At 61.4% G+C, this 23,634-nt stretch overlaps 5 protein-coding genes across 5 annotated transcripts; all 5 read right to left on the minus strand.

The window, feature by feature from the left end:
• Nucleotides 1-2,477: 2,477 nt before the first annotated feature.
• Nucleotides 2,478-3,875, minus strand: LMXM_13_1320 (conserved hypothetical protein; the record flags this gene model as incomplete). The annotated part of the gene is made up of 1 exon (XM_003873284.1): nt 2,478-3,875. The coding sequence occupies one exon, from the start codon at nt 3,873-3,875 to the stop codon at nt 2,478-2,480; it is 1,398 nt and encodes a 465-aa protein (XP_003873333.1).
• Nucleotides 3,876-5,729: 1,854 nt separating this feature from the next.
• On the minus strand, nt 5,730-7,220 carry LMXM_13_1330 (conserved hypothetical protein; the record flags this gene model as incomplete). The annotated part of the gene is made up of 1 exon (XM_003873285.1): nt 5,730-7,220. The coding sequence occupies one exon, from the start codon at nt 7,218-7,220 to the stop codon at nt 5,730-5,732; it is 1,491 nt and encodes a 496-aa protein (XP_003873334.1).
• Nucleotides 7,221-8,619: 1,399 nt separating this feature from the next.
• LMXM_13_1340 (conserved hypothetical protein) lies at nt 8,620-12,657 on the minus strand (the record flags this gene model as incomplete). Its single annotated transcript, XM_003873286.1, has 1 exon — nt 8,620-12,657. One exon carries the CDS (start codon nt 12,655-12,657, stop codon nt 8,620-8,622), a length of 4,038 nt encoding a protein of 1,345 aa, XP_003873335.1.
• A 1,607-nt stretch (nt 12,658-14,264) lies between these two features.
• Nucleotides 14,265-17,726, minus strand: LMXM_13_1350 (conserved hypothetical protein; the record flags this gene model as incomplete). The annotated part of the gene is made up of 1 exon (XM_003873287.1): nt 14,265-17,726. One exon carries the CDS (start codon nt 17,724-17,726, stop codon nt 14,265-14,267), a length of 3,462 nt encoding a protein of 1,153 aa, XP_003873336.1.
• A 1,518-nt stretch (nt 17,727-19,244) lies between these two features.
• Nucleotides 19,245-21,758, minus strand: LMXM_13_1360 (conserved hypothetical protein; the record flags this gene model as incomplete). The annotated part of the gene is made up of 1 exon (XM_003873288.1): nt 19,245-21,758. One exon carries the CDS (start codon nt 21,756-21,758, stop codon nt 19,245-19,247), a length of 2,514 nt encoding a protein of 837 aa, XP_003873337.1.
• Nucleotides 21,759-23,634: the final 1,876 nt, after the last annotated feature.

A 23,634-nucleotide genomic window follows, 5' to 3' on the forward strand; every position in this document is an offset into this window, starting at 1 on the left:
GAGAGAGGTATGTATGCGCATGTGTATGTGCATGTGTATGTCTTTGGGGGAGGGGGGAGGGGGCGCAGGGGAGACGCGGAAGGAGGGAGCATGCATGGCGGCGCACCTTGCCCTTTTCGGTGGTGGCCGGTGGTGGTGGTGGTATGGGTGGGTGGAGAGCCCTTCATCGCTTTCACTGTCTGAGTGCACTTCTGGACGGAAAGACGAGCGACAAAACATGTTTTTTTTTCACTGGTGGGCAGAGAGGGCAGGCCAGACAAACAACGACGCAAGTGAGGCTGAGCCCTCCATATAATGGCGCCGAGTACTGCGACGGTGCTCGCAGCGAAGACGAAGAGGAGAGAGAAAGGGCAACAACAACAGCAGCAGCACCCACAGACACAGACACAGAGGCTTGTTCACTTTCATGTGTATGCAGACCTGCCGCAGAGCCTCTCTTGCATCCGTCTGTTTGGTTTTTCGTGTCGCGCACCCGACATCACCGCTTCTCTCTCAATTTTTACTCTCTGCATGCCTTCTGCTCTTCAGTCCTTCGCCTCCTGCATGCGCACGTGCTTGCATCAGTACGTTGGGTGTGGCCGTATTGCATCCCTTCTCTTTGCGTCGCTCTCTGTTTCGCTCTCTGGGCACCACGGCAGAAGCTCCTTCGCCGTTTCTGTTGGTGCCCTGCCCCCCCCCTCCCCCCGCCGGCACACCAGTCCCCGTCATCCTAGGCAGCTGTAAGGAGGCACCCATCACACCACCCACCTTCTCCCCGCGTGCAGGTCTGTTAGGGGCGTTGACACGGGCAGCGGGAAAAACGCACAGACGCGCTCTCGTGCAGACAGAGGAGAGAGCCAAAGGGAAAAGCAACAACAACTCAGAAGAAGAGAGCAACGCGAAGGGATGACGCAGGACGACCATGGAGATGCGCGCAGGCGCAGGGTACATCGGCCCTCCTCCCCGCAGCCCCATCACCAGAAAAGGAGGTTTCTCTTCCAAAACCAAAGTCCCCCTCCTCCCCCAAAAAAGAACGAGAGATGACGTGCAGGAGACACAGCGCCAACACACACACACGCACGCACGCACGCACGCACACGCTTGACAACGAATACCAAGGGAGAGCCACAAGCATCAAAGGCGTCACGACAACGCAAAGGAAAGACGACGAGCGTCAGTGCTCGAAGGAGTCGCCGCCCCCCTCCTCCTCCTCTTCCCTCCTCCTCTCAAAAGAAAAAGTGCAAGGAGAAAGACCGGACAGAGAGGCGAAATATGAGAAAGCTAATCACAGACACGCACAGGGATACGTACATGTACATGGGCCTATAGAGACACACATCCATCAAGAAAGAAAAACCCCCTAACGCCCCGCAAGAGGCAAGGCAACAGGACGCAACACAAGGGGCCACGCAAGCATCCGAGCAGACAGGGAGGGAGAAGGAGTTGCCTTCTGCGCGGCACCTTCGCACACGCTGATGAATACACACCGACACACACACGACGAGTGAGTGTGTGGGGTCGTCATCGGGGAATAACAAGAGAAGCGAGAAAGGCACAAAGGAGGAGAGAGACATCGGGCGGAGGGGGGGAGGAGAAGCTTCAAAAAAAAACGGAGGAGGGCACGTTGCACCGCACACCCGCACACCAGCAGACCACCACACAAGCGCGGACGCATGCACCCAGAGAAAGAGAGGGAGGGAGGGAGAGAGCGCGCATGAGAACGGAGCTACGGAGCCTGAAGGAGAACAAGCGGTGGGGCGAGAGGAGGGAGAGGGCGGGGGGGGGGGGAGGGGAGGCAAGAGCAAGAGCGAGAGGAAAACGCCTCCGCACAGAATAATGAGAAACGAGAAAAAAAATGCATTACGCGTCATGGCGAGCACAGAAGTAGTATACGTGCGCTTGTTGATGGACCACTGCGTCGCTCGCTTTCTTGAGCTCGTTCATGGATCCGTCGGATCACGCCAAGGACGAAAAAGAAAAGAAAACGCCGCCGTCACCGACCCCTCCCCTCCCTCCGAGAGGATGTACGGCTTACAAGGTTTGAGCGCCGTGCAAGCGTAGAACATAAAACGGGCTTATCGAAGAAGACCCCGATGGGCAGCGCAAAGGAGAGGGAGGGGAGGGGAGACAGAGCGCGCGGGGTGCTTCGACGCGGTCTCACCGGAGAAAGAACGAAACAAATTTTTTTTTTAAAAAGGATGTGCACAGCAGCAGGAGTGTTCAAAAAAGTGGGGTGAAGTGTAGAACGAGAGAAAACGAGCGCTGGTCAAGACACACATACATGCGCACACCCACGCACCCACACGTCCCCCACCTTTTCCTGCCATCTCCCTCTAGAGCCCATCGAAAGGGTGTGTGGGGGTGGTGAGTGCTGGGGAGGGGCGTGGAGGAGAAAAAGAAAAAAAAAAAACAGAACATAAAAGAATTGAAAAAGTCGCATGCGCTCGCTGCGTGTGTGCGTGTGCCTTTTACCTTGTTGTTCGTCCCCCCTCGCTCCCTTACAGGTTCACATCGCTCTCCTTAATTTCGCCAGCCTGTGGCATCTCAACATCACCAAAGGTCTGCGAAATGCTGCGGCCACGGCTGCGACGGCTGCTGCGACGCGTCGATAGAACAGCACTGGGCTCCTGGTAGGTGCCTTCTTTTTCATTCGGTTCCTCTATATCCGATGGCGGTCCTTGTGGTAAAAGGGTACTCTCGCCCATGTCGAAGTTCCTCTGGATGGGGTTGCCCATGGGGTTCTCTGACAGTGTGCCGTCTGCATACTGGCGGCGCTCTCCAACGCTGTAGATGCCAATCGCACCGATGGCCATGTCCTCAGGATCTTCCGGTTGGTTCGGATTAAAACCGCGACCGTAGCGCATCTGGCGACGCTGCACCTCCTGCTCGGGCGACAGCATGTGCTGCTGCGGTGTCAAACCCGGTGCGGCATATGGCTGCTGTGTCATCTTGGGCGGCTCGTCGCTGACCACGTACGCCTTGCCAACGCGCTCGCGTATGACCATCTGGAACAGTGGCGGCTCCTCCTTCGGCTTTATCGAGGTGCAGCAGCAGTAGACGACGATGGCGAAGAGGATGACCAGGACGATGACAGCGATAATCAGGAAGATGAGCCACCAGTGCGACTGAGCCCAGGTGAGGGTTTTGAAGCCATTCACGAACTGCGGCTGCGGCATGCGGGTGGTGACGGGGGGACGCACTGGATAAAGCTGGTACTCACATACCATCATGTACTTTCCCGTCGGGTACGGGTCATTGTTCTTGGGCAGCAGCGGCACGTCCATGCGGAAAAGTCCGTTGGTCACGGTATCGTAGCTGGCGGCGCCGCCAAAGTGCCCACGCGGGTACGGTTTATCGGCCGGGTGATCAGGGTTCCAGGTGAATTGCTGGAACTGATTGAGAATCTGGCTGGATTCGGTTTTCCACCGGTAGAGGCCGACCCAGTACGCCGTGCCGGGCTCGCCGCCGTAGGAGTACATGTCGTAGAAGCCGTAGCGCCAGCGGTAGTAACAGTTGTCGCTGTTCGGTGCCGTGGTTCCCGGGACGAGCTCTGCACACTTCGTGCCGGGCAGGGACGGCGCCGCGCTGGAGCCGGTGTAGATGGTGCTATCCCTTCCGCCACCGTTGACACGCATCCAGTACGCAACCTCATTGCTAAGAAGAGTGTTCGCGTCGCTGGCCGGGACGCCCCCAGCGTCGAAGCACACTTCCTCCGTAGTAAAGTACGTGACTTCTATGCCAGAGCTTGCAAGAGATCTGGCGCCATAAGACATGTGCCCCTTCATCTGCAGCGACAGCAGACCGGGTAGACCCTGCGCACGGGCCACCTCTGCAATACCGCTCAGCGTGAGCAGCACCAGCAACGCCGCCGAAGGGAGAGCGGCAAACGACTGCATCGATCTCTGTCCAGCGTTTTCCGGGTGGGGGGGTTCCCCTTTCTTTGGCGGGGGAGGGGGGAAGCAATATGCACAAGGGGGAAAGGAAGGGAGTCCGTGCGCCGCACACACACAGGCAAAGCAGCAGCAGCAAAAAGTAAGGGAAAAAAGCGCACGACAAGGGCACCCGAGATGGCCACGACTGGGTGCGGTGCGGGGACGGCGATGCTGCTGATGTGGTGTGACGGTCGCGAAGAAGGATGCAAGCGGTGTGGGAGGGGGAGGGGGAGGACGAAACACAAGCGAAATAAAAAAATAACAACGACTGGAAACGGGGTCGAATGATGTGCGGTTACGTGCCTCACTCAGGCACACACACACACACACAGTACTGTGAATGAAAAAGGAATAGGTTATACGCGCATCCATACATAAACATGCGTAGAACCGATTGAGGGAAGGAGGGGGAGGGGAGTGGGCACACAAAGTCGAATGTGGGACACGACGACAGGGACAGAGAGGGGGTGGGGGGTCCAGAGGGATGTTGCACTGATTGAAGGAGAACACGACGGCCGGGCAACTATGGGTAGGAAGGGATGAGCAGATTCGGTGAGCGCGTGAGCGGGACACGTGCACACACAGCGGAAGAGAGAGAAAGACGGTGAGAAAAGACGGCAAGGGGATATATATAGAGAGAGATGTAGGGTTGAAAGCACGGAGGAGCGTTGTGGGATATCGGGTACAGACACACACACACACATGGGCTGATGAAAATGAATGTGGGTGGAGGTGGGGAAAAGGTACCGGGGGTGGGGAGGGAGGAGGGGGCGGTGCCGCCTCCTCCAGCCCTTCCCGTGCGCGCGCCGGGTGCGCCACCACGGCACAGCCTTGCGCTTTGTGGCTGCTTCATCGTCCGCCACTGGAACCATCATGTATGTTTTTTTTTTCCTGCACTCGTCCTCATCACAAAAACCCTCACGTTTCCTGACACATATACGTTGGCCCGCTACCGCAAAGGTGTTTCCTGCCGTCAAGCAGAGACTGTGTGTGTGTGTGTGTGTGCGTGTGTTTACCTTGGTGTGGGTGAATGCGTGAACGTTTTCTTTGCCTTGCTTCTCTAACGTCCTCTTCGTCACTCCTCAACGACCCTGCAACCCGTGCGTTGTTGCCGGATTCGCTGTGCCCTCTTCTCCCTTCTTTTTCCATCTCGCCCCTTTTCTCCAGCGATGAGGGCAGAGAGCGACGCAAACGATGTTTCACCATCACCGATGCACGGACGCAGCGAAGATGGTGGTGGTGGAGAGATCGATCCCTTCCGCCTTTCACAGGCTTGCCCCGGTACATCCTCTTTCTTTCTTCGCTAGGGAATGTATCAGAATGCGTCCCAGTTTGAGGAAGGGGGGAGGGAGAAGGACGGTAAGACTCAGTGCGCCTCCCGCTCGCTCTGCCAAAGTTCTCTCTCTCTCTGTCTGTTGCGCCCCCCCCTCCCTCACCTTCCTACTTCACCACCACCACCACCATCGCTTCCCTCAGTGCGCTCTCCATTCACCTTCGCTGTTGTTGTTGCACACCTGGCGGACGTACAACGAAAAGAACGAGATGACGGAAGGGCGGGCGAGAGTCGGGGAGGCGAGGGAGGGGGAGGGGGGGGAGGCGATTGCATAGGAAAGCACTACTGCCCCGGCGTGCCACCACCAGCACTACCGCCCTCCCTCCTCCATGTGCAAAGCACCGCCAGCAGAGCCAAAGAAAAAGAGAGGACGCTCACTCACCACCAGCCGTGCCCCCGCCAAGGAGAGGCACCGCTTCCCTTCGTCGTTCGCGTCTCTCTCGTTGTCTGTGCAACCTGCCCCTCAAGTATTTGGCGTGTCTTGGTTAGATGCCCAGCACACTCAACGTGCTGCAGATGGCCTGTGCCCAACAGTAGATGTCGTACCGCGTGTTGGCGTCGTTGAGCACGAGCGGCCAGCGGAGACTGTCAGGGCTGGGGCTGCCGCTGCTTGCATACGAGGTGGCCAGGAACACGATACCGGCGAACGTTACGTCACCCACCAGCATTGCCGCCATTTTCGCAACGTGCGAGTCGATGAGCCGTGTCGGCTGACGGCGTCGACGCCGTTTCGACAACGCCGGAGTGCTGGGATCGACAGCAGCTGGGGCACTAGTGCTGGTACTTGCGGAAGGTAGTGGCGGAGCAGCAGCAGCTGCTGCAGCTGTGGGTGCTGCGGTCTTTGCCTTTGAGTTTGGAGGCGATGACGCGGCGTAAAATCCACGCGTCTCTGCAGTAGACGTGTGCCGCGCCAGCCACCACAGCCCCGCAGCAATGCGCAGCGGCAAGCGTGGGAGAAGCGACACAATGAAGTAACCCCGAGGCGAGAGCGAAGCCCAGACGCTGTCCGCCAGCGCGTGCTGCGACGATAACGGCGATGATGAGGGCAGCGTCGCAGATCCGTTGCGCCACTCTGCATGCAGCGGCTGTGTGAACCCTGCGAGGCGCTGCCAGAGCGTCTGCACAGCCCCGAAACAGGGAAACAGCCGTGACCACACACCAGCCGCAGAGACACCGAAGCTGTAAAGACCATAGGTGGAGTTCACGGCCGGCGATGGTGGCGCCGCGGTCGTGAAAAGCGAGTCCGACGCGAACGCGCTGAGGAGCGACCTCGGCGACACGTCCTTCGCGCCATCCACCGCGGGCGGCGCTCCGAAGGGAACGGCGTAGTCGACTGCCCGGCAGCCGGCGTACAAGACGATAAAGGACGCGACAGAGACGAGGCAGCTCGTGGTCGCGGCTCGCAGCACGACCACGCCGTACTGACACACAGCGGCCCGGCTGCAGGTCCGAATAAATTGTACATTAGGCGCGCGCTGCGCCGCCAGGACCTGGTACGCAAACGGCGACACCACCCACGAGTGGTGATGACCAACACGAAGCGCAAAGATGGAGGCCGGCTGTTGCGATGAGGATCGTGACGACCTTGCCCACAGTGCCGGTGCATCATCATCGGCGTCGCCTTCTGCCTCCCTCGCGTCCTTCGCATTACTCTTGTACGAGATGGATATGCCACCTTCCTCTGCCGGGTCGATCAGCACGCCGTCCGCCTCCGCTCCGTCAAAGAGCTCCTCCCGCTGCACCGCGTCCTTCGCTAGGTTCACCAGCTCTGCCCGGTACCGGTGCGCCACCACTCGGGCCACCTGGTACACAACCGGGGTGGCTGCCAGTGCTATACCCGTCGCCACCGCGTGCCAGCGAAGAACATGCTTCACATCGCGTACAAACAGACTCGCCGCTTGCTGTGCCTGACCACTGCCGTCGAAAGCGCTTTCGGCAGCAGCAGCGGCGGCGGCGGCGACATCCACGCCCCCCATCACAAAAGAGGGACGCTACGCTTGACTATCGATAGATCGGCCACACGCGCCCTTTTTTTTCGCCTCTTCTGTCGAATGGCGATGTTTGCAGACACACGGCGCAGCGGCAAGTCGCACCGGGCCGGCACAACGAAGAGGAGGCTCGAGAGAGAGAGACAGCGAGAGAGCGCAGCAGACCCCCTCTCTCATCCCACACAAGCCCACACGCGCGCGCGCACAGGAACACGGAACTCTGAGAGAGCCACACGTGAAAAAGGCGCGGGCGGGTGGTGGGGCGATGGTGCGCGGCGGGGCCGATTATGGCGGAAAAAACGAGGTGGTGGATAGTCTCGGGTACACCGCTGAGAGAGCGCTATGTTCTACGGACCTAAGAACGCACAAAAGGAGAGCCGAGAGAGGGGGGGGGGGCGCGGGGGGCGGGGAGGAGCAGGGCGGACGCAGATATAGTGGAGGTGACGCACTCACGCATACGGAGACAGACAGACAGCAAACACAAGGGAGGGGATGGTGTCACGAGGTCAAAGATGATGTGCGTGGGTGTACGTGTACGTGCCGGCACCCTCGTTAACTGGAGGGCCCGTGCGCCGCCGTATATATATATATATATATGTGTGTGTGCCTGTGCGCATGTCAGTGGAGCGAGGAGAAACGACGACGTCGGGGGTTGGGGGTTAAAGGCGAAATGTGCGACGGAACGATGGACAGCCCATGTTAGCGAGTGCAGGGAGCGAAAAAAAAATGAGAGGGCGCGTACATTTAGGGGGAGGTGGAGGGTGTGTGTGTGTGTAGCGAAGGTACCCCAAGGAGGCAGACGCCGAAGAGGTCGGTAGAGGATGAATGTGAGGAAGATCTAGTGGCAGGAGAGAGGGAGCGAGGGGAGCGCGAAGTGGCGGGCAGGGGCAGTGGAGAGTGCCACCTCCCGCCAAACACAGCTCCACCAACGTAACATCAGCACCGCCTTCAGCGGGCATCGACGCGTCTTTCGTTGTGGTTGTTCTCTTCTTCTCCAAGACGGGATGAGGAGGTCGGGGGGGGGGGAGAGTGGTGGAGGATGTGTTCACTGCAGCCACCGCTGCCGCCATACACACAGATGCAAGCGTGCGGAACCACCCCTCCTCAACCGCCCCCCATTTGAAACGAGCACGATAGCAAAGCAGAAAAGGAGAAATGCGCGTGAGGGAGACGCACCGGTGCCATGTGGCAGAGGTGCGTCCGTGCGCGGTTTTCGTATGCGTGTGTCTCAATCACCTCCCGTGGAGGGGGGAGGGGGGGGGGCTGCCGAAGAGACGACTACCCGGCCAGTCACGCAGCGCGGTCGACGGGGGAAGAACAGAGCTGTGCATCACATGGTGTGGGTGGGGGGGGCGCGCGGTCAGCAGCCATACCGACGAGAGATGCATCATTCGGGAACACCGGCGGCACCAGGGGGTAGAGCTTCCTGGGACGTATCGGCCCGCGGCTCGCGAACGCACGGAGCTTCCCTCATGCTAGCAGAAGGGCTGTCACCGATGGCCTCGTCGCCATGGCGCGTGCCATCACCATCGTCACTCCCACCGTGAAGAGCAGAGAGCGGCGGCGGCGGCGAAGCTGGAGCATCTGCTGGAAGTCGAGTGGCCATGCGACCCTCCCTCGCAGGCGTAGACAACGGAGACAAAGAGTTTGCCGAACATCGTGGCATACGAGCGGTCTCCGTGTCTACCGCGCGCACCACCTCCAGCGCGACGTGCGCACGGTTCATTGTGAGCGGGCTGTCGGCACCCATCCGCGTTGGAGTACTTAAGGTGGTGGCGATATGGGCTGCAGTGGCGTTTAGCGTTGGCACTGGCCGCACTTCATCATCAACGCCGGGGCTTGACCACAGCTCGGCTGAAGCTCTCGCGGCGACAGCATCATCAGCAGCGCCACCGGCGACGATGTCGGCAGAAGAAAACGCACGACTCCCACCATCGGCGCTGTCGCCGACACGCCAGCCCAGTGCTTCGCCGGGTCTGGTCCCCACCGAATCCCTCTCGATTTCGGGTATGGGGGCAGTGGTTGACCGCGACCGTGCAGAATGCAGCGAGTCTGCCCCCACGTCAGGAACGTTCACCCCCTTCCTATCGGCTGCGGAAGACAGCACGGGCGCAGGGGCAGTGGCGCCGAGATCGCCGTGAGCTGGCGCGCTGTAGGGCCGACACGCGACTGAGCCTGCGCCTCCATTTCTTGCATTGCCCCATTGCATGCCTGCCTTGGAGTGGAACGGTTCCTCAGCAGCAACCGGCGATGCCGTTGCAGGAGCGACGGCGGTGCCCTCACAGGGGAGTCCATCGCCATGGGATGTGGCTCCTGCCGAGCCCTCTTCAGCCTCCGCTGCGCTCGCCTTCATCGACGCAACTTGGGCCACCTTCGGCAGTAGAGTCGCCGCCACGGCTGCGAGCGCGTCCTGCGATGCGGCGGTGTGCACCGGCGGAAGCGGCGGTGGCGTCGACGCGCGCTTCGCCAGGCTGCTGTGCTCCACCTTCGCACCACCTACCTCTTCTTCCACCCCGTACTCCACCAGGAGAGCGGAGGATGTGGAGGGACGGTGCCCATCATACGACGCCGGAGTTGGATGCTGCCCGCTGCGCCGCGCCAACGTCCGCGCGCGAAGTTCGGCGTTCGCGGCCGTCCTCCGCGCCTCGTAGGAGCGGATCTCCGTCACCGCCACCTGCGCCTCTGAACGTATGGCTACCATAACGATAGCCAAGATGTCATCCACAGCAACGACGCCGCTGCTGCCGCTGCCGTCAGCGTCCAATGCCTCACCTGCCCCCTTGACATCATCTCCCTCGTCGACTGTCGGCAAAGACCGCCGGCCTCCAGGTCGCGAGCGCCGCTCGAGAGAGGAAAGCTGCAGCAGCTGCTCTTCCACCTGGTTGTACACAGCGTTCAGCGTGCGCTTGATGCGCTTGCACTGCTGCTGCACCGTCTCCTCCGGCACACGAACGTCAGCGTTAGCTTGAAGATGTTGCAGTTTCTCGTTCAGCTCCGTCAAGACGTCGATCTCAGCGCGCAACTGGCGTCGATCGCGGTCGTGGCGGAACTTGGCATCCTGCAAGGCCGTCTGCAGCGCAACCACCTCTTGGTCCTTTTCCATCAGCTTCTCTCGCCACTTCATCACCACCGATTCGCCGCCGTCGCCGCCAGTGCCGCTTCCTTCCACCTCCAGCAACGTCGCCTGCCGGCCCTCTCGATAGCCTACCGCGTGACCGTCCGACCTGCCCGCGGCGTATCGCTCTTCGCTGACGCGCTCTAGTTCGTCACGATGCCGCGCATCGCGCTCCACCAGCCGCAGACGCATCTGCTCTGCCTCGTCCTTCCGCTGCTGAGCCCATATGTCCTGCTGCAGGCGCAGATCCCTCTCCAACCCCTGAGCGCGGTCAGACAAGCGGCCCATCGCCTCGAGCGCGCGTTGATAGTTCGCGTTCGCCTCCTCGAACTTTTGGCGGTGGCGCTCGATACTGGCGAGAAGCTCCTCCCGGTCCTTCAGGGAATCCTCGATGGCGACCTCCTCCTGCGGCGCCCGCCCGACCACCCTCCGCATGACACGCTCCAGCTCTGTGTTGTTGTGCTGCAGCTTTCCGTCAATGTCGAGGCGGTCAATCTTTTCGTACAAGGAGCCCAGCTGCGCCTGCACGCGAGTCAGTGCGCATTCTATGCTCTCCCACACTTGCTGCGATGTCCCCTGCTGTGACGCGGTGGCGCTCGGAAGCGGCTGCTGTGGTTGCTGCTGCAGAAAGTGAAGGAGAAGTTGCTGGAGCAGCGGGTTCGTGGACAACGCGTTGACAGCACCGGGAGCTGGTGGCGACTCCGCAGCAGGCGGTAGTGCAGACACAGAGACGCTGGTCGCGGCGGCAGCAGTAGCAGGTGCCGGAGGGGGCGGGGGCGGAAGTGGTGGTGCCAAGTCGGCAGCGGCAGTTGGAGTGGACGGCTCCGGCGTGCCAATGGGGGATGAGGCGGCCTGCAGACACGTCATGTAGATCACCGCCGGGGTGTTGAGAGCGAGCTGGGGGGCACTTTTGCCAGTGTGGTCCGACCGGCGAGAATCGACCCGCGACTTCGGCCGCCGCGCGCGCGTGTCTTCTGGCGTCAAGAAGACAAGCCGCGACTCACCTGTTCGCATGCCCACCAGTGCAGCAGCAGCGGCGTCCCACAGAGTCCCATCCGTGGCCGTCACAGTTCGCGGTGCCGACGGCGGCACCGCCTCGACGCAGCTGCCTGGAACGCAGTAGAGGGTTTCCCGGCTCACGCGACGCAGCGCCCACGTTTGCCAGCAGATGGTCGCCGGTACATCTGGCCGGACCACGCCCGACGCGCCATCGGCAGCACTGGCTGCCGCCTTGTCCGTTTTGGAAGGTGGCGAGGTGGGCAATGTGCGCACGGATGGAACAGATGTCGACGTGGTGCCCGTGCGCTGTGCCAGCGCGGCCGCGTACTGTGCAACGGTGTAGGTGGAGACGAGGAAGCGGCTCGCCTTGTCGCGGTCAGGAAACATACACGTCCACCAGCACCCGCTGCCGCCCCCACCCGCGGCGGACCTCTCAGAGGAGCTTCCTCCACGGATACCAGCGCAGCCGATGTCGAAAAAGGTGAGGTACTGTGGCTGAGCAGCGTCTTGACGCAGTTGCAGCGAGTCGCTAGAAAACACAGCGTCGGTGGCGTCGAGAGCAACGCGACAGAGCACCTGGCGGTTGCTGCTGATGAGCAGCAACGTGGGACCGCCGGCCGCCCCATTTGACGCAGCGACAGCCTCTTGCTGTTCGCGGAGGTGTCGGCGCACAGCAGCTGACGGTGGTGAAGCAGCAGAGGTGGTGGCTGCGGAGGCAGTAGCAAGGGGCACGCATAGCGCCAGCATACACGTGCCGCTGTAGAGGGAGTCACGGTACGCTTGTATTACCGCGTGCTCGGCTGTGATAAGCCCCGCCGCCACTTCACCCGTGGCAGCTGCAAGAGCAGTGGCGGCGCCGCCTGCGGCCCCCGAGCCGCCATTGCCATCGTAATCGAAGTGCGGCGCGAAGAAGGCCGCGGCTTCTGTGGCACCACTGCCGGTATCGACTGAAGCGCCGTTTGCAACATTTCTGGCAGCGGCTGCCTGCGTAGCTGAGGGCGGACTTAGTGCGCTGGAGATTCCTCGCATCGACAACGGCGTAGGGCCTGCGCCGAAGAGCTGTGAGAGGTTTTGACGAGTGGCTGTCACCTTGCCGGGCTCGGGAAGCTGCACTGCTGCTGTGGTTCTCCTGTCAGTGTTGAGGCTTGAGGAGTGGAGCTGCGACGCCGCACCCGCAGACAGCGGATCCTTCGTCAGGCGTGAGCCTGATGTTCCAGACATGGTTTGATCACCGGCACCCGCAGCCGCGAGGCTGAAGACATCGGTGCTGTCCTCGTCACTGTCGGACGGGAAAAGAGCACGCCGGTTCATGTCGGTGCCCCCACCCTCTGAGACACACACACACACAAACAGCCACGCACCGACGCGCGCCGGCGTGTCGCGCCCCCTCTGCACTCACGCTTTTCGGCAGGAGACCCTATTTTCGTTGGTTGCTTTGGTTGGGCTGTTGTGTTCGCTTGTTGTGTGCGTCTCCTCGTGGTAACGGTGCAGCACTGCCACACACGGCTGCTACCCTCTATCCCGAGGTGATGGCAAGACGAGCGCCACACACCGGACGAAAAAAAAAGAAGAATACGGTTTGCGTTGAGCGTGTGCGTGTGTGTATGGTGCTGCCGGATGAACAACGTTCTGCGCTCGATGGTCTGTGCTCGCGTGCCGGAAGGGGGAGTGCCTTGAGGGAAAAAGGTATCGCGGGGTGCTGCGACTGATCGACTAGAGAGGTGTATTGGGGGGAGGGAGAAGAGTCGGTAAAAGTCTTGGGCTTCACTCATGCATGCACGTGGTGATGTGAGCGAGGGTGATCGTGTACGTTTCTTCGCGTGCACCCAACACACGCACACGCCTACACTCTCTACTAGAGACAACAAAAGGCGGCGGCGGCTGGCGAGGCGCACGTACGCGAAGCCATTAAAGCCGGAGGGAGGGAGAGCGAGCGAGTTAGAGCTGTACATTACGAGCGCGTGTACCATGCAGGCTGTGTGAGGGGGGAGGGGAGGGGCGACGAATCGCCTGCGACGCCTGGTCATATTCTCAACACGAAAAAACGAAATGCGCACACCCACACCTACGTATGCCAAAGTTGGTTCCTGGTTGCCGCTGAGGTACGCGTGCGCTGCGCCGACAGGCCAGCGGCGACAGAAGGAGAAACGGGGATTCGTTTATGTTTTTTTCCTTTTTTTGTGTGTGTGCTGCATGTGCGGAAATCGGATGCGCATCCGAGCTAATGTGTCGATGGGGGAGGGGGGGGTGAGGCCATTGCACAGAGGAGGGACACGAGAGACTGCTGGTCACGAGTGGCACGCAACAGCAGGGAGGGGATGACAGCAACAACGGACGAAGAGGAGGAGGTAGGAAGGGAGGGCTGCGGGTGATGGGAAAGTCGGAAAAATAGACGCTCAGACGCATCTGCGTCGTTGCTCTTCTGGACAAGGTGATATAAACACGCCGACCTTCCTCTTTTTTTTGTCTTCGCTATGTCGCTTCCCACCCTGCCACCGCGCACCGCATTTTATCGTCGAGCCATCGACAGCAACCAAAACGGGGGGCGAGAGGAGAGCACCAAACCACGCGCCCCTCCCCCGAGTAAAGGGCACATCGGGAGCGAAAAAAAAAGAGAAAGAAACAAAGCGGCAAGTACGCCTACGTGTACATCGGAAAGAGGTGGCGACACAGGCAGAGGCAGAGGCAGAGGCAGAAGGAGCGAACCCCCTTCCCCCCCCCCCACACACACACTTACACGTGCGCACGCCCACATGCCTGCTCTTGTACATCCACATGGAGGCAACCCATCACGCGCATCCGCCATCACAGCAACAACACCCGTTCGTGGCGCAAAGGTCACCTTCTAAGAAAACTGGCGAGCGTAAACTGAATAAACAGAACACAAAGATGCGCCGTGGATGCCCGCAACGGACGCCTCACAGATCGCAGAAGATGTCATCGTGTGGGTTATGGCGAATAAGCCACTCCGCCAGGTAATCCACCGGGTCTGCCGGTCGCGTTGCACATACGTCCAAGAGTCCCTTGTGCAGGAGGGGCAGCACGCGCTCCTGCAGGTAGTTTGCCATGGGCCGCTTGCGCGCTTCCAGCTCCGCCACATCAGCCTGCTTCAGCGCTAGAAGTCTCTCCTCAGCTACTGAGCGGGCTTCGGCTTCCTGCGCGCATTCCAGGGATTCGGCAGCCGCCTGGGCCGCTATCTGCTGAGCGCGGGCATCCTCCTCTTCAGCCAGCAGACAGCGCTGGCGCACGGCCTCGCGCTGGATCTCCTCCAGGCTCTTGCCAAAGTTGTGAGGACAGCCGAGAATAACTTGCTCAAGCAGCTTCTCCGTGCTGCTGAGCTGCGGCGGTGCGTATGCGGAGATAGGCGGCAAAGGTGGCACCAGAGGCTCGTTGCCTTCGATGGTCACCAAGTGCACCTCGGCGCGGCGCTCCTTGCCCGTCAAGCTGCCAGTGCTCAGCAGCGGCGCGGTGGTGGCAGCCGCACACTCCCAGTAACTGAGCACCGAATATGGCATGTCGACGTACTCTCGCTTGTACGTCTGGAGAGCGTGGTAGAAGGCCTCCACGTCGACGGGGCGTGTGGCATCGTCGTTGCCGCAGGCGTTCACGGCACCCTCCTCCGACGCCGCCCCCATCGCCTTTAGGCGGCTCAGCAGGTACGTGTCGGACGCTTGGAGCACAACGACGTGGTTTGGCAACCGGGCATCGCTCGCCAGCTCCTTTGGCGGCGGCGCTTCCGCGGCATCATTTTCTTTGTCGTCGTGGCCGTCGTCGGCAGCACCAGATGCAGCGGTCGCGGGGGCGCCGCCTTCGTTAGCGTAGCGCGGTTGGAGCGCCTCTTCCTCCGTCAGCGGCGGCTGGAGCTGGTCGTCCTCGCCATCGCCGAACACGAGTCGCGCCAGCTCCAACGTCGTCGGCACCCCATCCAGTACGAATCCCTGCACCCGACAATCTGGCTGGGCAAGGCGCCAGCGCAGCATGAGAGCGAGGGCGCGGGGCTGGAACGGTGCATGCTGCAGAGCAGCTTTGAGCTGCTGCTGCTCCTCTTCCTCCTCCCGCGTCTTCTGCGCATCCTTGTTGCCTTTTTTCTTCCCGTTGGGCCCACCGCCACCCGCGGCGGCAGCTTTCTTCTTTGGGTTCACCTCCGGCGTCGGCGGCCGTTGGTGCAGCCGGAGCAGCAGCACCCGTTCCATCTCCGCAATCTTGCTAATCCACGCGTGCGCCTGCGGCTGCTCCGCCCACCACGCCGACACGAACGTGTCGATCTCGTCTTCCTCCGTCTGGGTGAGGGCCAGCTCAGTTGCAACGACCTCATCATCGTCTCGGACCGCCACCGTCGCCACGCAGGCGTCAGCACCTGCTCCTGCCAGCGCTTCGCCTGGCCCGCTGTAGTTATTTGCGCGATTTGCACTGCTGGCGAGGAGGTAGCTGCCGTGACTCGCCATGTCAGCGGCTTCAACCGAGTCCTGCTCGTTGTCGCCCGGTGACCTCACTCCTTCCCGAGCACCTCCTAAGGAGGCATCAAGACGTTCGGCCTGGGCATCCCACTCGCGTTGTTGCCGCGCCAGCAGGCGGCGCCGTTTCAGCCCGAGACGGCGTTCTCGCTCGGCCTCTCGCACCGCGGCCTTCGTCGACTCCACACGTGAGCGGAGCTCCTTCAAGGCGGTCGTGTAGTCGAGCACGACCGAGTCCAACGACACGCGTGGAAGGCGGTAGTAGCGCGCCACACGCGTGGCGAGGTACGTCTTTCCGACCAGCGGCGGTCCAACAATGGCAATGCGGTGCGGTTGGACGTAGCGGGCGGCGGTGAACTCGTCTGCGACGGCACGAAGATGGCAACGGATGCCGCCCTCTGCAATCCATGTGTTCGGCAGAGGCAACTGCTGCTGCGCGGAGGCGGCCGTGTCGCTCGACTCGGCCCCCTCTTCGGCATCCTCGGTGCGCGTCATGATGATCCGCATTGTCTCCGGCTCGACACGCAGGTCAATCGTGAAGCGCTCCACGTCGCGGTACAGTGGGTACGATTCTGGCGCGATGGGGTGCATCGCACACCGCCCACCAAACATGAGGTTCACGGCGGAGACGATGCCCTGCCAAGAGTTCTGGTTGCTCCCGTCAGTGGCGAAGAGATAGCGCCGCTCGGGGAACGGCAGGGCGTCAGCAGGGCACCGGAGCAGTTTGCGCACAAAGCAGGCAAGATCCTGCACGTGCACAATTGGCACGCGCTGGTGCCCGCTGCCGAAGATCGGCAGAGTTGCCGAGGTCGCAGCGTGCTCGCCCTCCTTCTTCGGCTCGGCAGACCACGCTAGGCGGAAGAGAGGCTCGAGTACGTCCTCCTCGCCACCGTAGGGGAGGCCTCCGCAAATGACGAAGGTGTCCAGCGGCAGACCGTTCGCGTGATGCGCTGCTGCGACGGCTCTCTCAGCATCGCGCCAGCTCAGATACTGCAGATGCGGTACACGGCGGTTGTACTGATCCTCCGTCAGCACCTCTGCGCCCGCACCCGAGGCGACGGCGTCCTCGCCGTCCTCCTTGTCTTCGTCCTCTTCATCGCCGCCACCGTTGTCCTCACCCTTGGTCGCGCTCTCGTCGCCGCGCATCGCGTCCACTACGGCGTGCCGCGATCGGTCCTGCGCCTCAGCGAGGATGCTCTCCAGGAAACGCGGTGGAGGCGGGGGGTACGGTGCTTCGACGTCCTCCTCGCCATCAGCGCCACGGCTGTCGTCCTCGTCGTCTCCGTCGCCAGCAGCAGCTTCCCCTTCCTCCAGCGACGGCGTGGCGTACCATGTCATGAGGCTGGAAAGCAGGACCAGACGCTTTGGTCGCTCAAAGGAGGGCTGCATCTGCAGGAACTGCACCACCTCTAGCACTGTTTGAGCCTGGCGCAGCTCCAGCACGATCCAGTCGCACGCGAGTAGCGCTCTACGCACGGCCAACGTGTCAAGACGTGAGAAAAAGGTGCAGGACGCATGCGACTTTAACGGCTTTTCGCTGCCATCGGTGCTACCCGCAGTAACAGGCACGCCTTCCACGCCATCCAAGCCTGCAGCCTGGCGGCTATCCTCCGCTTCGAGTGACCCAGACTCCTCCAGCGGCAACGCCGTGTTGGCACGGGCACTAATGCAGGGCACCAGGGACGTGTAGCTCTCCCCCAAGACACTGTTGTCTTCCTCGCCCACACCACTGACGCGTTTCTTCGCAGCTGGCTGTTGCGGTTGCTGCTGGGCAGCCGACTCAGCGGCGTTGAGCTGCTCTGCGGCGGCCGCATCCCACATGCAGCCGTAGATGTCGTAGTGCGATGGGTACTGCTGGAACTGACGCAGCAGACGCGTGCCGACAAAGGAGTCCGCGTAGGACAAGAAAACAGACACGCGCGGCATCTTTTTTTTTTCGTATATCCGTGGCGTGTATGCTGGCCTTCACGTACAGAAAACCCGCTAGGGGTGAGCTTCGAGGAGTTCCACCCCGCTGTCGTGTCGGCCAAGCCCGCACCGATTTCACGCGCTCTTCTCGACCACGGTGAGGGGATGATGAATGGTAGCAGAAGAGAATAAGTGCAGGGACGGCGACGCGATGATGAGATAGCGAGAGCGAGCAACGCCAATCACTGGCCATTGACGCATGCGCACAACAGAGAGCGAGAAGAAGGGGGGGGGGAGATGCAACAGGCGAGGTGGAACAGAGAAGAGTGCACGCAGGATGAAGGCGCAGAGAGCTGGAATAGACGAAGACGTCATGAGATCAAACCGCGCAAGAGGCCGCCGCTGCGAGTACTCCCGAAGCCTCCAATCCACACACACAGAAGCACACGCACAAAGGTCATCACTGTCGCGCGCTTTGGGGAAGCACCGCAGAGGCATACCCCCTCCTCCTCCTCCTCCGCCTGTAGCGCACTTGCGAAACTCGGCAGACGAGCCTTCACAACCATCAAAAGATGCCCTTGAACGCCGGTTAAAACAGAGGAGGGGGAGGGAGGGAGGGAGGGGGGTCCATCCCCCACCACGCTGCTCTGCGCTCGTCTCCTCACCCCTGAGTCGTTTTTTTTTGTCTGTTTTGCCTGTCTTCTTTTTCGACGTGTATTACGGCTTACGAACAGCCCCTCTTACCTGCCAGCCATCAACCTCCCCCCCCTCCCCCCCAGACACACACGACTTGCCCTCGCATCCGCATCCGGACCCACGACCATGCGCATGCACAGGGAGACACACAGGCACAAACATGGGGGCCAATCAGCACCCCCTCCCCTCTCCCCATCACCCACACCCACCCACCCACACACACAGGCAAGCGCATCGAGCGAGCACCCACCCTACACGAAGAAACCCGTGGAAGAGAAAGAAACATCGGCAGAGAGACGACGACGAATAAATAGTGAACAAAAGGAGAAGCGCCGCCACACCCGATAGACAACAACAGGAGGGGGAGGGAGTGCGTTGCTACACCATCGCACGCGCCGCTGCTCCCCCCCCCTGCATCCTGCATCTCAGACAGAGCCGCGCTCGGCACACTCACAACCGCAGCCGTACACGACGAGCATGAGGCACAGTACTCTCGAATTTCTACTCGTGCCGAGCCCGGGTGTGAAACGCGTTTCACACCCGAAGTACAACGCACAACCCTTCTCCTCTACGCCCCCTCCATCATGAGAGTGTCGGCAAGAAGAAAAGCTAACGGGAGCGCAGGAGAGAGACACGACGACGACGAGGGCGATAAACGCCCATAATGTACCTCTGTCACCATGTCAGCTGCGCTCGCTGGAGCCACGTCGTAGAGCGACGAGGGGAAGAAGCAGAAAGACCGAAGGTCACTCACCACGGTATTGCCTTGGGGAAGCCCAGGGCGTAGCGGAGTGCGACGGGCATGGTTTCAAGATGCAACGTGCCTCTGACCTCCCTGGCTTACTCATCTGACAGAAGCTGGGAGATGAGCTTGTGCACCAGGCGCTCCTTGTTGCGACTCTTGCGGTCCAGCTGCTCACGGGGTACGGCCTCTAGCGCCTCCAGCACGGTCGACAGCTCGCGTTTCACAATATCGTAGACGGCAGCTTGCTGCGAATCCTTCTGCGATTGCAACCGGATCGTGCGCAGCCAGTCGTCCCACTCCACGTAGAAGTCAGACAACAGCTGCAGGCGCAGGGGTACCGCACCGGCCTGCAGCGGCATCTCGAAGGTAAGCTGCAGGCAGAGACTCAGGAAGAGCGGCAGCGTCAGTGTCTTGGGCGAGGTGAGCACAGCCTGCTGCTCCCGGCACACCTCGTCCTCCAAGAACACCAGCAGAATGCTGATATCGTTAGAGGCGAGGATAGTGGTGAATGCACCCTTCCAGTCATCCTCCTTGGCCTGCTCCACTGCACGCGCCAAGATCGCGTCCGGGCTCGGCGGCGCCGCCGCTTCCTCGGCAGCCTTGCTGGACAGCTGGCACTGTGAGAGCGCCACCTTCACCTCCGCCACCTCCTCCGTCATGGAGCGCAGCGCCGAGCTCAGCTTCTGGCGGAAGGCCTCAGCCTGGGCGAGGCACGTCGCCGTCTGCGCCGACGAGGCTTCCACTGTAGTGCGGTTCAGCTCCTGGTACCGCTTCGTTGCGGCACCGATGCGCGTGATACTTGCGTTGACGACACGGCGGTACTCCTGCACCGACTGCAGTGTGTTGAAGTCTCCCGTGACGTTGGTAGGAATCTCTAACTTGCCTGCCTCGTTGGCCGCCCGTTCCACGGAGAGGCGGAGCTGCTTGCTGAGGAGCGCCTTCAGCGCTGCCGAGGCCGCGGCCGCGCTGCCGCCCTGCACCTCCTGCACAAAGTTGCGGATACTCAGCACAAGCTCGCGCTCCCCGGCCGTTAGCACGCCGTACTCGCTATCAGCAGACCCGGCGGCGTCTGCAGCAACAGATGCCGCAGCCGGCTTCATGCTTGCCGGGGACGCTGCAGTGGAGGTGATCTTCTCAAGGCGCGCGCGGTTGCGGATGGCGAAGGTACGACCGCTGTTCTGCGCCTCGGTGCGGTAGCGCGAGTCCTGCAACAGCCGCATCGTGTCGGAGGCACTCTTCTGCATGCCTACAAGGTCGGCATCAATCACCTTGACCTGCTCGCAGAACTTCTGCGCCTGTGATCGCACGATGGAGGCGACGGCCGTTTCCGACATGCTGCTTGTCTTCATCTCACCAGCAAGCGACGACGAGACGGCGGTGATGGGCGTTATCGCGGCGCCGGCGGCACCCGCGCCAGCCGGCGTACACGTCGCATCACGACCAGCACCGGCACCGCCAACCGCGAGGGACGGAAACCAGTTGGCCACAGAGTCGCCTCTCACTACGGCCAAGTTCGACGCACCGGCGAGGCGGCTGGAGTTGGGCATCGACTGCACAAAGCCGGTCTCTGTCCGAATTGTGATGAAGAGCTCGTAGCTGACGGACTTGCTCTGCGCGCTCTCCGTAACCTTGCCAACGGACGTCGTCGAGCACAGCGCCGGCCCTGCCATGCGCCAGGACGTCACTCTGTACGCCTTGAAAAGGGTGTGGTGGGTCTCGATCACCACTGCGTACGGCCTCGTGCGAGAGCAGAGGGTGATGTACTCCTCGTCAGCGGTGACACTGATATCGTACTCCTCCTTCGGCTCATCCTTGTAGGAGAGGTTCAGCTGCTGCTTGAGCGCGAACTTCTGGGTGTCGCTCTGGTAGGCCCAGAAGCGAATCTCGCGGTTGCCCTGCGCCGCTGTCACGATGAGCAGCTCCTTGCCCGACTCCTCAGAGAAAGCATGGTGCTGGAAGAAGCAGGCAAAGGTCGGCACGGTGTCCTCATGCGGCTCCCAGACACGGCCCAGCACGCTCTTGCGAGTTCGAGTCGAGATGAGGTCGAGGTGGGTCGACTTCGCCGGCACGAGCAGCAGCTGGGCTGCCTGATGGTAGTCGATAACGGGGTACTTGACCGTCGTCTTTGGGGTGAGAGGAATCTTGCTCTTGACGATGCCGGTAGACTCCTCCACCTCCATCACGTCCTGTTGGCCGAGCACGTAGAGCCGCTGCGACTCGCCGGCAGTCGAGGCGTAGCCCTCCTCATCGAGTTTCGACTCCACCAATGAGACGGAGATGTCGCCGTTCGCCTGCGTGGTGGGGCAAATGATGGCCAAGTCTCTCCCGCCCACGGCGTAGAAGAGGGTCGGGTGACCGGTAATCCTCTCTGTCGATACTAGGTTCGCGACTGCGGCGGCCTTGATGGTCGTGTCATTGTGCTTGCCGTGGCGGTTCAGCACACGCAGCATGTTGGTTTGCTTCACATTCATGCAGAGCAGCCGTCGGTGACTCGCCAGCAGCGGCCTTGTGCCGACGGTGAAGTTGGCAGACGACGTTTTGCTGAGGATGACATCGGACTTGCACGGCAGAATGTCCGCATCGCTCGTCACGTGGTTCACGCAGTCCATGGCTCACGCGAAGCCCCGCGTGTCTGCGGGAGGGAGGGAGGGGAGAGAGAGGAAGAGAAAGGTGGGCACTCTACCCGCCACCGAAATGACAGCGCCCGAGCTGAAGAGGGGAGGAGGAGGGGGGCGGGGGCGGGGGCGTTTCTTCGGAGACGGCTTTCTTCTCGCAAGGAATGGTGAAATGTGGATAGCGTCGTCGCAATGGCCGTTGCCGCTTGACGAATGCAGCGACAAACAACAACGAAAGAAAAAAAGGAGAAGGAGTGCGGTGAGGGCGCGGCGCGGGAGGAGGGGAGGGGAGGGGAGTCTGACCCTTATCTCTTCCTTTTTTTCCCCCAAACAAAAAGGCGTCCGCAGAGGGGGACGAATGAACCCTGCCGTACACACGCCCGTCCACCACAACTCGCACGAGTGAGTTCGAGCGCGCTCGAAGAGGAAAAAACGAAAAAGGGGAAAACGAGCTCGCTAGACAGAAACTGTCGGCATGTTAGTGACGCACACATGCACACCGCAACAGTGTGTGTGGGGGAGGGGGAGGGGGAGGGGGCGAAGGGGGCGAGGGGAGGGAGAAGGATGGAGTCAACAACAGCAAACGAGGAAGCGCAACGTGCAGACTTGGGTGCCAAGGGACGAGTAGACCAGCGTAAAGGCCGGACAGGGGGAGAGGAGGGGGAGAGGTGCAGCACCGGTAAAGAGCGGGGGGCGACACACACACCCACAGAGGGGGAGAGAAAGGCGTCATTGCTGCCGTCTGTCCGCCCGTTGAAGTCCGCAGAGAGAACGCGTACACGCGAAGGATGCGAGGGATCTAGGCAACCGAGAGGAAGAGAGGGAGAGGACACATTCAGACGTGCGCGGGCGAACAAAGCCCAACAGGCACGCTGCCCTATGTTTCTGTTTTTGTTTCCCCCAGTCTTTGTCCATTCCTTCTGCCATATAGCACCGGCTACACGCCACACTGCACCCCCTCCCCTCCCTCCCCCGCCACGCTGGCCCTGCCGCAGGCCCCACCATCCGCGCGGTGCGCAGAAGCAGCAGCAGGCACACGCCGGCACAGCAGTGCGCCGACTCCGTCCACTGAGCACGGTCCCCGCCACAAACTCTGCTCACACCCTCTCTGCAGGTCGCCCCACCTACTGCGTCCCTCGGGGGTGTCCCCAGGCTCCACACACCAGGGGGCAGTGCGAGGGTCGGGTGGGATGCGCTCGACTCACGCGGACGCTTCGCCCATCACATGGATGGCACAGGCGTGTGCACTGGGGGACCCCCGTCACCGGCAGAAGTGGTTCGGCATGGGCAGGGGATAGAAGTGGGGAGGGGGAGGGGAGAGACGGCTGCCTTGGCCCCCTCCCTCACCCAAAGAGTAGGAGGTGTGTGTGTGCGTGTGCTTGTGTGCAGTGGAGCCCGTGGTACCACGCACTGAGGTGTCCCCCTCCCCGTCAACGCGGACGCTGCCTAATGCAAACCTTCAGCACTTGATCTCGTCTTCTGCTGCGTTCAGCCGCCACCGCGCATCCCCATTCTGTCTTTCTCTTTGTTGTTGTTGGTTATGTGAGCGCTCCTCCTCGGGATTCTCTGGTGCGTTGATGCGAGGCTCAGCGTCACCAAACGCCCCTCCCCCACCCACACCGCTCTTCTACGTGCGTGTGGGTGGGTGGGTGTATGTGTTACAGATCGTCTCCCTCTCTTGTTAATCGTTGTGCACTCCGTCGTGTGCGAAAGCGTGACGGAAAGAGAGGGCGGAGAAAGGGAAGCGCGTGACCGTCAAGCACGCGCTCAGCCGCTTCCCAAAGGGAAGGGAGAAATGCGCACGTCTATCTCGCTTGCTCTATTATTATTCTGTTCCGCCTGCGCCACCACCACCCCCCTGTCCCGCCTT

The sequence above is a fragment of the Leishmania mexicana genome, chromosome 13, assembly GCF_000234665.1.
Source record: "Leishmania mexicana MHOM/GT/2001/U1103 complete genome, chromosome 13".
Classification (NCBI taxonomy): Eukaryota; Euglenozoa; class Kinetoplastea; order Trypanosomatida; family Trypanosomatidae; genus Leishmania; species Leishmania mexicana.